This window comes from Wasmannia auropunctata, unplaced genomic scaffold, assembly GCF_000956235.1.
Source record: "Wasmannia auropunctata unplaced genomic scaffold, wasmannia.A_1.0 LD336026.1, whole genome shotgun sequence".
Lineage (NCBI taxonomy): Eukaryota > Metazoa > Arthropoda > Insecta > Hymenoptera > Formicidae > Wasmannia > Wasmannia auropunctata.
This window is the reverse complement of record NW_012026864.1, coordinates 373,963-388,292: the sequence shown is the minus strand read 5'-3', so window position 1 is coordinate 388,292 and position 14,330 is coordinate 373,963. Positions and strand designations below refer to the sequence as shown.

The 14,330-nt window shown below is 44.0% G+C and overlaps 1 protein-coding gene across 4 annotated transcripts in view; it reads right to left on the bottom strand.

Moving 5' to 3' along the window:
* LOC105452673 (myosin heavy chain, non-muscle-like) overlaps positions 1-13,021 on the bottom strand; it is a 30,239-nt gene extending 17,218 nt beyond the window's left edge. For 3 of the 4 annotated variants that reach the window (XM_011693998.1, XM_011693999.1, XM_011694000.1), the window contains exon 1: positions 12,264-13,020. In XM_011693998.1, the coding sequence (XP_011692300.1) occupies positions 12,264-12,620 (357 nt within the window). In that variant the 5' untranslated portion in view covers positions 12,621-13,020. Of the gene's footprint in view, positions 1-12,263 lie in introns of all 4 variants that reach the window. The other variant, XM_011694001.1, reaches the window with a different exon arrangement.
* Positions 13,022-14,330: the final 1,309 nt, after the last annotated feature.

The following is a 14,330-nucleotide window of genomic DNA, read 5'->3' as shown; positions in this document are numbered from 1 at the left end:
TACGTTAATTTATAACGACATATCTTTGATAAAATAGGAAAAAAAAATCCTTCAACACGATGCGCGGGTATACTCTCGGAGTATCGTGATCGATTTCGACTACTTGTACGCGTGCATTGTACGCACATTTTATGCAGAAAGACAGTTCGCACAGCCTACGCGTAGACGTGAATTATCGTTGTTTACGCATAAACGCCCAACATTGATATCGTTGCAACAGTCGCAAACGATATACTCGTCGGCGGGAGAGACAGCGCATAGGGCGTAGGTGTTAATAAACGTTCCTCTCGCTTTTATCTGCCTTCCATTAAGCAGTGTCGCGCGATGACGCACTTTAATTGCCGCGAGTCCACTCGAATTATTCATGTCGTCATTAGGGCCGGACGATTACTCGGGGAGATTGTTAGCTACTGGTTTATTGGGTCTCGATTCACGTTTCTCGCGACCAGATGGGCTGCCGGGCATTTTTTTCGTCCGTCGTCGTCATCGTCGTCACCGTTTTCCTGCTCCTCACGCTCGCCGCGTGTATATCCACTTTCAAAGGTCGCGACGAATCATCACCGGTTGCCTCCAGAATTGCCTACAGCGTGATTCACACACACACACGCACACACACACACACTTGCTTTCCCCGGTCCGCTCTCGGACTCGCGGCTACCCGCGTCATCCTTCGTGGAAGAAGCCACCCGGAACCGGTGCCGGGGTTTATTTATTCTCCACGCGCGATTTCCACGTTAATTTACCGCGTACTTTCGTAACTTTTCCCATTATGGACTGGTAAGCAGCAGTCGCAGTTATTACCGGAGGTTTATTCGTATTTCTCCGTCTAATTCCGCCCGCGAGAAGAGAGACGGAGAATATAAAGCCGGGAGCTCGGTTAACTTTAAATAAATGGCTGTTCGCAGCCATTCATCTTGTGACACAGCACATTGTTTCCTCATCTGTCGTAGCGCGTGTCGGGGCTCCGCGATCTTCTTTATGAATCCGATCGAATAATGAATGAATTAAATACGAGTAAAATGATGCGATTGCATCTATTTTGCATTTCTGCGTTGAATTTTTCATCTAAAGTTAAATCCTCTTTTCTTTTCCATTTTGATGTTATATGCATGACGCTTCATAAAATTCGCTGGATGCTTTAGAAATTAACATATCGTCGAACTTGAAAGTTAAATTATGACGCTTTAAATATCTGTAACACTCTTCTTTTAAAATAGGTACTCCTAATTGTATGCACTGAAAGTATTGAAAACGAAGAAGAGTCAGTTCAGTTCGATGTGATTCGATCTCATTTCTTTATAGCGATTTACATCGAAAACTGAGGAATCTTAACTAAGGAACGATCGCGCCTCCTGTGTGTCCTCGAAATTCATGATTTTTCTCCTTGGCATCATTACGAAGAGCGTCATGCTTTCGCGTTTACGAAGAGTTTTTAGCGATTCATCGCGTTCGCATAAAATTGCGCGAGCCAATCGAGCTTTCAATTCGACGGGACATTTTTCAAATTCCGTCGCAAGCAGCCGGGAACATATGGAAACCTTTGTCCCCCTTTCCCAGCAGGCAGGACTGCTCGTTCGGAGGTCCTCGAAAACCGGTCTCCGTACTCTCGGGTGTCATCGACCCTGCCCAACATTCCTGTTTATACCTCGCCGACGCGACGTGACGGGTGCCTTCTTCTAAGCAAATCCGCAGCCGGCGCGCGATCGCGATATGCGTTACATCTCACGAAACCGACGTCTTTTACCGCAAGGCTGCAGCAATTTCCAAATGCACGCGGAGGTATGCTGTCAATAGCGCCCGCCGAGTTCAGAGGCACGAGCCCGAGATAAACGGACTGACAGGGGCTGGTGCTTCAAGTTTAAACGAAAGGTAAACGCACAGGCGTTATTCTTTGCTAAATTTGGAAAGCAAAAATTTTTTCTTAAATTACATACTCGTATATAAATATAACTGCAGGTATAGTAAGCATAATGATAGAAACTTGAAGAGGCTTAATTGTGCCGACGTAAAAAAAAAATGACCGTCTCGAATTCGCCATGACTTTTCTGCACTGTTGAAATAAAATATTTTTACAAGGCTCGTGTGATAGCTCAGAATTAAATTTACATTTAATGACCTCACGTATATGGACTATCGAAGACGTGCAGTTATCTTCTACGTGAATCACCTTCTACGCCGATCAAACGCAACGATGCGTCACTCGCGCGGTGTTTAGTTACACGCGCACGCGTCTCGCCTCTCTCGTATTTTCTATTATGGGACATCGCCTTTTTACGGCGCCCCAGGGGGTTTCGTCAGAATTTTCCTTCGTGGCGCCCCGTGGTATAACGAACACGAAATGCAGGACGACGACCGTAAAAGGCATCGGACCTGCCCGCCGTCGACTCCGTTACCGGATCGCTCCACACCGATCGTCTCGCTGTCTTTGAGGCACCGCGAGTAAAGCGGGTTAAGGACGCTCGTCCTTATAAGGACTCGTCTTTGCCTTTTTGCGCCACCCCGCAAAGCGCAGCGCGTCCGTCCGTCTCCTCTCGCTCGTTTCTGTCTTTCTCTCTCTCTTTCTCTCTCGCACCTTTTTTCGCCCGCGGCTGGCATTCTGACCGGCTCTCCCCGTATCCGCAACGCGCGCGATCGCCCTCGATCGAGACAAGATCGAAAGTCTTGATCCCGAGCGCGGCCCGCTCGCTCGAGACGGCGCGCGGCGCGAGAGGCATGCGCGTGATCAAGTGCAATTTGTAACGAACGGTAAAAGCGTGATTGGATGCGGTATGCTTTATTATTGCGGGTCAAAGTTGCGGCCCGCGAAACAAGATCGTAAACCCCATGACAAAGTCGCGAACGCTCGGAGCTACTTGGAGAAATTAGCATGAATTCGCTATTAACGTGTATACTGTCCCATTCATCACGATTTTTTTCACCGTCACAGATTCTTCTGAGGAATTCTAAAATAACTACTATCTTCCTCTCTGTCTCTCTCCTTTAGCATTATGGATTAAAATTACAATCCACAAAGCAGAATTCTTCCGCGACTGCAGGGACTGCAAATGCCCAGTCATTTGCGAAATTAATATAAATCTATTACTAACATATGATAATATCTACTAAACGCAGCTCATTTTTCATTTCCATAGAATTCCTGCTACTGATATTATAGTTTTTTTTTAAGAACCTTGCATTTATTTATTATTTCCTTATACCACAAGTCAAAAATGCAATTCAACAAAAAGAAGATTCTAAATAAAAAATAAAACCGTCTAAAGTCATTCTCTAAATTTAACGCAGCACGTCCTTCTCAATTCTTATCGTTGACAGATTTGTCTGAAAGAAATTCAGGTCTTTGCTGAAAGTAGCTGACCGAGAATTATAAACGATACGACGTGAAAATTAAGCTGAATCCTCCGTTGCGCAATTTAAAGAGCGTATACTGCGTTTATAAACCAGTCTTTAAAAGGACGAAAACGAGCGGCACACCTCCCTATAACAGCCGACCACTCTCTAAAAATGGTACCGTCGCGCGTGCTGTAATGATTCCAGATACGGGAATGTCAGAATATACCCACTTTGCTAAAGAGAGAGAGAGAGAGAGAGAGAGAGAGAGAGAGAGAGAGAGAGAGAGAGGCAACATGATATTCTGCTCTATATAGGCAACGCATTCACGTGTCAGGTATATGACGCGTACAGCTGTACAGCGCCGCGCGTTCACATGAGAGAAATGAGACTGTCACATACAATTTCGACATATTGTCGCATCGACGATACATTATCTCGTCGCCCGCGGGACGACAGTTTGTATCGCTTTAGCGAATATAAGTATTTATCGAATGAATGCCTTCGAGTCTCCGCGGGCTCCAGACGGTGCCTTCACTCGCCAAATATTCGCCACCTCCCCGAATGCATTCTGCGTGACGAATTTTAAATGCGCGCAACGCGCGTTCACTCGACAAATATTTACAATGCAACACACAGATATATTGTCGCGAACGAGGTAACGTATATGCGAATACGCGGCAATACTGCAACTTTATATATACGGACGGGCGGTATTGCTGCAACTTTATGCGACGTTGCAATAAAACTCGTCGCGTAAGAGCGACATATTTTATTTTTGCCGAATGCTGCAGAAGCAAACGTGTTGCGTGTTATTACATTGACAATTGGCATTACGTCATGACGTATCGCGACCGCGCGATATTTATCTTGGTTCGGCAAATAATTGGCCGGCGAACGGTTTGCTGAGCGTTGTTTGAAACCCGGCTTAAAAGCCGTGTCGTATTACGTATCGAAGATTGCACAGCGATTGCGTATCGGAGATCGATACCCGGCCAATGAAGACGAGAATGAAGACGAAGCGAGCGATGATTGAGATTGAAGATTTATATTTTTTTTACTTTGAGACCCATTAGTCCGATCAATTGTTACTCGATCGTAACATGAAACTTCCAATGTCATAAAATCTAAATGGAGATATTATGTGTTTTTTTTTATGTTCTATCTATTTTTCTATTAATAAAACTTTTAACAAGATCGTACAATTTAATTGCATCTGTATGGAACAAAAATTCTTAAAAGTTGTTTCGTTTAGAAATGCATTATTCTATATAAATTTTAACTTTGTAAATTGTAACTTCAGAATATTCATTCGTATCTTCATATATACAATTTATCTTGTATTGTAAATGTATATATTATAATTAATAATCTGCATATGTTAAATTACATATTAAATAAAATAATACACTAAATTATATTAGATAAAGAAATGCGTAAAAAATCCTAAAGATATGAGAATGTTAAAAAGTTGAGAAAGATTTTTCAAATAGATACACATACAATACGCGTGCGACAATCGCGGCGTTATTGATGCGAGAGCATCAATAACGATGAGTAAGATAAAATAAAGTAGTAAAGTAAATCACGCGGTCGGTAGTTGTCGAACCGTTACCAGTCCAGAGATACGGCCCATATACGGTATTGCATACGGACAAAATCAATCGGATTCGCACCATATACGGACAAGGATAACGATGTATGTACGCAAGCGTTGCGCAAGAGTGACGTTCTTTACCGGCGTTACCTGTTGGCAAAGGAATTACGAAAAACTGCTGACGAGAACTGGTTGCCTCTTGACCTCACGAAAAATCGCACCGCGCTGACCGTTCGCTGTCGGAGCGGTGCTTTCGGAGATACAGCACCGTCAAATTGCGACACGAGCAAAGAATGCAGGCGACAGGTGCAAGTGAGAAATGCAGAAATACGGCTAAATATCGCGCCCTTGTTTGCGACTGTAATTTACAATTAGATCCCGAGTGACATGCTGAATAACGCGTTTTAAAATTTAGATATCTCTCTAAAATATAAAATACAAAATATAAAATAAAAGATATATATATATATATATTATATATAATATTTTTATATTTAAAAATGTGGATATATATATATATATATAATGGTCTCTTAGATCTCCTGATTATGTTTTTGTTTAACAGTTCTGTTATCAAATTAAATTTGAAATTTCTAAAAATACATCATTATAACACCAATCATTATGATTGAAATTGATGACTATTCTAACCGGAAAATCTTAATTTTTTCCATTTCAGTCTTTAGTCGAGCTTTTCATTCATTATAAAGATAAAATCATTTAATATCCAGTAAGGGGACGTCACGGCAAGATGGATTTTAATAATGCCGCTAATTAACGATAATAGGCATTAAACAACGCTTAATACTTCCGTTTACGAGCTGATTTTTACGCACGTTCGTACTCTCGCGCCGACACGATACGGTTGTATCTCGAAAGCGAATGTCGTAACGATCGCACGTCGATCATGCCGGTCGAGCGGCGGCCCTGAGACGGCCGAGGCGAGAATTCCGCGTGAATTCCGGAATGTTTCTACAATACTTGCGCGGTATCACCGCGCGCGGTGTAAGAGAAATTCCGCGTGCGGTTACTACACACGTAGCGCGTTGCGAATACTAATGCGCATACTAATCGGTCTAATGCCGCGAGGCGGAGACCTCGTGTGGCCGGTCTGCTACCTTCTCGTTGCAGCTCTGCGAATTCTAGTTCCGAGAAGCCGGCTAAAGGCAAAAAGAACGTCCACCGGAGCCTTCCCGAACCGTCACCGGTTACCATCGTGAATATCAGGCAAAATGTAACATTAAACGATGAAAGAAGCCGCATCGCTCTGCTAACTTTCCACTTTTTATCGTATTATTTTTCAAATAACTGATTAATTAATTGTTCAATGTTTCCACGATGAAAATGTCGAACAGCATTGCTTTAATACAATTTTAATTTATTACTCGATTACGAAGATACAAAATGCTGAAAATAGAAAGGTTGATGAGTCAATGATGATCTTTCCTCGAGGCTACAATGATTAGCATAAAACAGTTCGCGGGGAAAATAAGAGTATCTCGAAGAGATAGTATGAAAGAAAAGTTACAATGTAATCTTTCAACAATTCAATAGATCGTAAAGGTGCGTGAAATAATCATCTGTTTGTCAGACGAGTAAAATAAATACCATCTTCGTGAAATTAGAATTTCAAAAAAAAAATATGCAAAAACGTTAAATTTTACTGTCTATTTTTCATCGGACACGGAAATGAATGGAATGTTCGATCTTTATTGAGGGATTCGCCGACTCGTCGGCGGACAAGAAATTTGCAACGGTAAGCCACATTTCGCCAAGGTGACTCTGTCAAACCGCTAAGATGGCGTCTCTCAAGATCGGCCTCCCAACGAATATCCCCAACCTTCCACCGCCTTCGCCCCGGCGCTCTCCCTTTCCTCGTACTCTCTGTCACTTTACCTCTCTCGCGCTATCGCTTTCTTACCTTCTTACCTCGGAGACCGTCATCGGACTCTGTCTACCTTCGAGTTTACCGAATCAGTCACGCGTGAGTCACGACGAGCATCGACTCTCATTCTACGAGTTCTAGGCGAAGGAAAAACGAAAGCAACGAGAATGAGAGGACGGTTATATTATGCTGTTTCAGGCCTCAAGTTGCCTCGCATTATTTATATTCAAATTGCATCCACGTTGGAAGATAAGTTGGAAGATAACGAAAAATTTGAGCTTGTCAGCGAAAGTATGGAAGACCTCGTTTCTGAATACGATACCCCATCGCGATTTTCGATAAATTACACCGAGAGTTTAATTCGTATCTCTACACGTTAGCGCGCCAATAATTCTTTTCGGAACAAACGGCGTGTCCCGACCATTCGCTGCTCCGATTTGCACGGTCTGGTACACCGAGATAGGGAGCGGGCGGGATCGCAAAAATTCAATCGTACGAAGTTTACCGAGCAAACAGTTTTAGATCGCGATTTTGTCTTCTGTATACCGTGCAGTCTCCCTCCCCTCCCGACGAATAGCGATAACGCCCGTAACCATCAACGAGCGAACATCGAATGACGGTGATACCCGCGCGGTTGAAATTCTGAGCATCTCTTGTCCAAACAACATACGCTCGCACGAACCGGCGAGAGAGTTATGACGAAGCCCGTATGGAATTTCTGACGCAAATTTCAGCTAAATCCCTAACACATCCGCTCGGTTATAGCATGACAAATTCATTAAGATCTCTAGCGAGACCTAAACATCGCGCTTCTTACGAGGGCGATAAAAACCTTTGCCTCTACGATCGCATTAAAACCCGTTCCCGGTCTCAATTGTATATGACATCATTTTTCGACACATAAAATCGTCCGTGTTACAAGACGTTCGATAAATCATACATATTTCCTTTGAACTAAAAGGTATTAAATGCGTCGATTATGGTTATTTTTGGGTTGTTTTACGGGCGTGCGTAAAATATCGGAGCAATAAACGCGCTGATTGCAATCGACTTTTCGTTTTAGGAGCGAAGACATTCGTCCGTCATCTGGCTAGCAAAGGTGTCTCTTTAATGGTGGCATATAAAGTTACAAGTTACAACGTTCAATGCGTGTGAGAACAGCTGCACGATTCGCTATCTTATCGAATGCGACTATCGTCGAATATTTTCTTGACAGCAGGGAGGAAATACGAAAACTGTGATACGGTTGTACAATTAAGGAAGAGAAATCACATGGCAGGGAAATATTATGGGGAACGCATTTTTTTCCTTTGAAACAACAATCAATATTTGTTCAGTATTTGTTCCACGTAAAACTGTATTTACGCCACAAGCAGAGCTTATCACCGTAACACAATAAGTTAAAGAATGCGCTTTATTTGAAGGATATATAAGAAAAAAAACTCCATTTTGATAAGTTCAATTGTTTCAATTACGTTGCAAATATTTTCCAATAATTTCGATTTTATGCAGCTTGAAAAAACGCATGAATATATAATTTTTTCATGCAGGTAAAATTGTTTACTTGTGTGTAAAAAGTCATAAGGACTTTATTTAATAAAATTGTTCTATGCTAAAATATGTTTATAATTTATCTAAAAGTAAATACTTAAATAAATATTTTTTAAATGTCTTTTAATGGCTACATTGTAATGTATCGATGTAAATCGATGTAAATTTAACAAAAACCATTACAAGCTAATACAATTTATAACACATCGTATTTTCGCCATTTATACGTATAACAGCGGTTCATAATAGTTATTCCTACAAACTTTAGAATCGCGGCGTATTCCTTCATTCTCTCTGACATCTTAAATATAGTCTTCTGCCAATGTTTGAGGTATTAGTGACAATATTTGCGATTCAAGGGAATGAGTTTCCCAGGCGGTGGAAAGGCCAACACCTGCTTCCAAGTACGGGATCAAAGTCGAGAAATGCAATCGGTGATCACGTTCAAAGTGTAGTCAAAATTGTCGTGAGTCACACTCGCTCGACGCTCGAGCAAGGTGGGGCGGGGTTCTTATCATCCCGGCGATAAGCGGAAACGTCAAGGAAACACCGGTGCCGGTGCACCGTATATACTCGTCCCCCGACACACGTAGGCGAGACACGTCGGACTAGTGGAATCAGTGACCACCGGCACCGCCCATGTCCTCTTTTTTTACGCCGCGATCCTCCCGCCGAGAATACCTGACCGTACGAATCTCGTCCTTGACCACAGGACTACAGGTTTCCTTTCAGAAATTTTACGCACCGAGAATATCATCGTTCGTGTTTTTATTACGAAAGAAGAAAGGAAAGAGAGAGAGAGAGAGAGAGTTTGGCGCGAAAGAGATCTGAAGTTCATCCATTCTACCGTTCCGAAACTTATAGGTCATATCTGATAATTGCGTACGTGAGAGTATCTAACGATGAAAACCCGTGGGCGCCTTTTGCTCGATATTAATTAACTCTAGCACACCGGACCCGGTGCCACGAGACCCGGTGCCGCAGGTATGTGAGACGAACGTTTTTACTTCCCACACACCGCAATTATCTCTTGCAAAACAACTTTCTTCACGGTATTTTTATACCGTGATAGTTCGTTACCTTATCTTACACTTTGCATCACAACCGCGTACTTTTATGCACGTTTTTCCTAAATGAAATCCGATATCGCGTCTCGACGTCGTAAAATACACGTTCTGAAGACGTGTTTGCAATACAGCTTGCAATAAATTTAATTTTATGCTTCAATAATATATTTTAAAAAATATATACGATAATTAAAACATATATATATGGTAATTTTTTTATTGCCGCATAAATATGAAATATATATATATATACGGTAATTAAAAAAGCGAAACAAATTTGGACACGCTCATTTAGCAATTTGCAATTAGAAAAAAAATGTAAATAAGTATCTAAATCGCCGCCACGCGACCAGTCGCCTTTTCCCGATCGAATTCATTCGCGTCGCACGCATTTTTCTTTCTCCGGCTCTCTCCTCCTCTCATTCCGTCTCCGTTTCACCTTCGGTCTGCCGACATTTCCGATATATCTCTCGCGCGCGGATTAATTCCAGACGAGGACGAGCAAGAGCCGTAGTGAGCCGAGAGCTATCTTTAGTCCGCCTTACGAGCGAAAGAGAGTCGGCACCACCGGTCTCTCTCGCGCGCGCGTCGGTCGGAATAAGACAGCGACCGATTTCTCGACGACGGCGCGAGCGCTATTTTTCAAAACGTGCCCGACGGCCAGTCAGACCGAGCCGATAATCGAACAAAAATGCAATACGCGAGAGTATAAACGACGTCGGGTTTTCTTTTCGATAAATTTTCTCCGCCGCCACCATTAATCCTTGTTTCAACATCACGCGCGATTGCACGACGACGAATATACGTATTTTTCTGATCGGATAAACGGAGGATAAATGATCGCAGAAAATTTCAAACGTACCGAGATACACGGTGCGGTCGGGAACGCGCATACATTTTACGGTAGAGAGACTCGTGGTGGCCGTTCTTAATCGAATATTGCTTAATGACAGTACAGAAGTATTTCGATATATTTCCTATATGCACCGTAATTATTATGATTCGTCCGTTGTCAACCATTCGGTGTTTTAGTACCGCGGTATTAAAATAATCAATACTGTTAAAAATAAACTTGACAATCCCCACCGAATGTCCAAATATCTTATCTCGATATATTGAGATTGTGCGAATCAGTGTCGCTGTTGCAATTGCAAAAGAAGCACATAGTTATACATACGGCTATATAGTTATTATTAATTCTTATTTCAGTAACTTGAGATTTGAAACGATCAATGTTTCTCTCTCTCTCTCTCTCTCTCTCTCTCTCTCTCTCTCTCTCTCTCGAGTACAGAGAAACGAATGTTTTTCAGCATGGAAATTTCCTCTCTTCCACACCCGAGCGGTGTGCGACGACGGTGTGCGATATAGCGTTCCACTTTCGAGCTATTGATTTACTTATCCCGTTCATCTCTGGCTAAATGCAAGAAGCGAAAGACCACTAATAACTCTAAACATATAAACGTGTTCCCTCCCCCTCCCACGCGACGAATTACCGGCAACTTAGCGCAGCGCCGACGAGGAATACCGTCATTTTTGTCTCGCTCCGTAAATATTTTGAAGCTGTTCGCGGGTCGCCGATAATCGAAAATTCCGCGTGATTTCGCGGGGCGATTAATTTTCACGGCGTCGCTGAATTAATGACGCCAACGGGAATTCGAAGTCAAGCTCGCGGACGCGGTGAGTCACCCCGCGCTATACGGCGAACATATTAATTCCGCAACGCCCCGAAGAGACGGAATTTCCGACGTCCCTCGAAAAGTCGGCTGGGAAAATTTCGGAGTCGAATCAATTACGCTCGGCGTAATTCGAGCGCTAATCGCGCTTAACTGCTTGCTTCCCCCTTACCCGAGTAATCTTAATTTTCTGTCAAATTTTCTCTCATCGATCTGCATTTTAATTTAATCACAAATTCGAAATAGAATACAAAACTTCGAGATGGAATATAACTCGAGTTCGCGGAATTATAATTCCAAGACACGATCAATGAGAGATAATTAAAAATAATTATTTCGTAGACTATTTTGCAAAACGTCGGTTGACTCCAATCCACAGTTCGACTTGAATCAAGAAGATTTTACTCCAGATTCTGGTTCTAGCGAAAGAGGAAGGAGCGAAGGAACATTTTAGTCGAGGTTAGAGTTAACCGACGTTGGAGGAACCGGCCCTAGGGGATGCGTGGAAGGGCCGGCTCGCATCTGGCACTTGCACCTGCATCGCGGCCGCTTCCACGGAACGGTCTTCCAAACTTGCAATTCTTATTACTCGCGAAAGAACAAAGGAGCGAAAAGAGAAGCGCCAAGTTATTCGTGATAGAAAAAAAACCGGATCCATTCATCCTGGAGAAACGTTCAGAAGCCGTCAGGCCGTTAAGCGAACGAAATTTATTTTCCCGCGTCTCTCACGGTCCCTTCCTCGAAAAAAATGGTAAAACAAATTTACTCTCGTATTTCGTCGAAGCTATTCCCGACGTCCAGCAGTGGGCCTCGAGCTTTAGCTTTTACTCTTTACATTTAAAAAATTTCTCGTGGCGCATATTTTCAGATATTTACGCCGAGTGTCCCAGCTCGACGAACTTGGGCTTCTTGGAACGCGAGACCCGGAGGCGAGTCAATCCGCGGCACGGAGACCGAGAAGGAAAATTGGGTTAGCGGCGAGCGTAAGGTCGTCGGGGAGGGGGGGAGGAGGAGAGGACTCCGGACGCGAGAGGAGCAGGATTTAAAATATACTTGCTTCGAAACCGTACGGAGGTGTTACGCTCAATCGTGCACCGGGAAGCGAGGCAGACGCAACGCCAGGGGAGTAAGAGGAATATCGAGAGTAAGGCGAGAGGACTCACGTAAATCAGTCCGGAGTAATATCGGTCCTTGAGGTTATGCAGAACGGAGGCCTCGTTGAGACAGGTAAGCTCCGCCATGTCCTCGACCTTGTCGAACTTGGGCGGATTCATCTTCTGTATGTCGTCCTTCGCGACGAGCACGCGCTTGCCGGTCTCCGCGATCTCCACCTCGACCTCGTCGCCGCGCTCGCCCTTGATGCCGGCGGCGACGAAGCCCTGCGTCTCGTGCGGCACCCACACCAGCTTCTTCTGCGTCCATTCCGCCTGGGTGGCCGGGTCGTTGAAGCTGTTCCTGTCGACCGACAAGATACGCAGCTCCGGATCGGACCGGTCTACCCTCGAGTCCACGTCCGCCATCTTTGTTTAGCGAGCGCGCAACACACGACGCGGTAAAGCTGCTGCTGCTGCTGCTGCCGCCGTTGCTCCTGCTGCTGCTGCGGGCCTGCCCCTTGTGCGTCCCGAGTGGTACTTTCTCTCGTCCCTCGCGTGTGCACGCGCGCGCGCGCGCACCGTTACCCGTTACCTCGTTTCCCGAACGCGCGCGCAATGTGTGGTGTCCGCGACTACTACTCGCGTGTACTTGCGTATCGTACTACTCCCGACTACGCGCGACACGATCGGGAAGTCGAGCCCGGCGACGAGTCCGAGTCCGACGACGACGACGACGACGGCGGCGACGGCGACGTGCGACGACGGCTGCCGCTACTAGCTGTCGCCACGATGCGCGACCAACGACGAGTGCGCGACGACGGGCACCAACACCACCGCCACCACCACTACTACACCACCACCACCACCACCACTGCCGCCACTACCCACTGCCGCGACGACGACAGACGGACTCGCCCTCCGCCGCTTTCGAAAACGTTGTCGCGCCGGCGACGGCGGATCGTGCGCGTAATAAAAATTCGCGGCCGAATTATACGCGGGCGCGAGCTTCGCGTTCTCTCTCCCTCGAGAATCTCTCTTTCTCTTTCTCTTCTCCCGCTCGATCCTCTTGGCTGTCGCTCCGTTGTTCACCCACTCCTTCCCAACAATCCTGACTCCACGCCTCGACCGCGCCGATCACAAACTGCCGCCGATGTCGTCGGAGCGTGACCGCCTGCGGCACCGCGCCACATTCGTTTTTCACTCCCCCCCCTCTCAGCCCCCTTCTCGAATGACCCTTTCGCGCCAATCCGCGCCGCTTCCTGCCGCTAGTGCCGCTCTCGAATAACTTCACTAGACACTAGGGACACGCGGATTCTCGCGAAGCTTCAGGTCCGACTCATCGATTCGAGTTCGAGTAAATCGATTGTCCGAGAAACATTTCCTTTCAATTCGATTTACTGTCGATAGATCAACTAATGATTATAATTTATGTCCATTTCTTTAATCTCTTATTTACTTTTTTACTCTTGTAATTCTTCAAACTAGAAAAGGATAAAAAATGAACCACTATTAAAGTTATCCACGTTGAACTAAATGAACATTAATTATAATTGGCGATCAAGCGCATTATATTTATTTCCAGACCTCTATTAATAACTTTCACTATCGGATTAAACATTTTCGAACACATCGCATCTAGATATTTGTTGATCATTTTGTCGTTAAAAATATAAACGTATATATATATATATATTAATTGATTATCTTAATTAATATATTGTGATATTTATTTCTCAATTTTGCGTTTATCTTATATTATTATATTTATATTTAATCTTCTCACGCTTATAAAACATGCACTGAAAGATATCAAATTTTGCAACACGTGTAATCTCTCAACCACGTACGATACCCGACTATCTATAATTAATATAAACACAACACATCTGAGTCAAAAATATCTCATTCGAAATGGAAAACAAAGTATAATTCGTGTATCATGATCTCTGAAACAGATGTCAAGATATATAAATTGATTACGTAATGCCGAATAGATCTATAAAACTCTTAGAACATATAAAAGTAGTCTTGTGCATTTTACCGACATACGCGAGCATATTATCTAACATTGTTTCGCGACCTTTGACGTTAATCTTTTATATGTTAAACGTTATCAGCATTTTTAAGTTTATATGC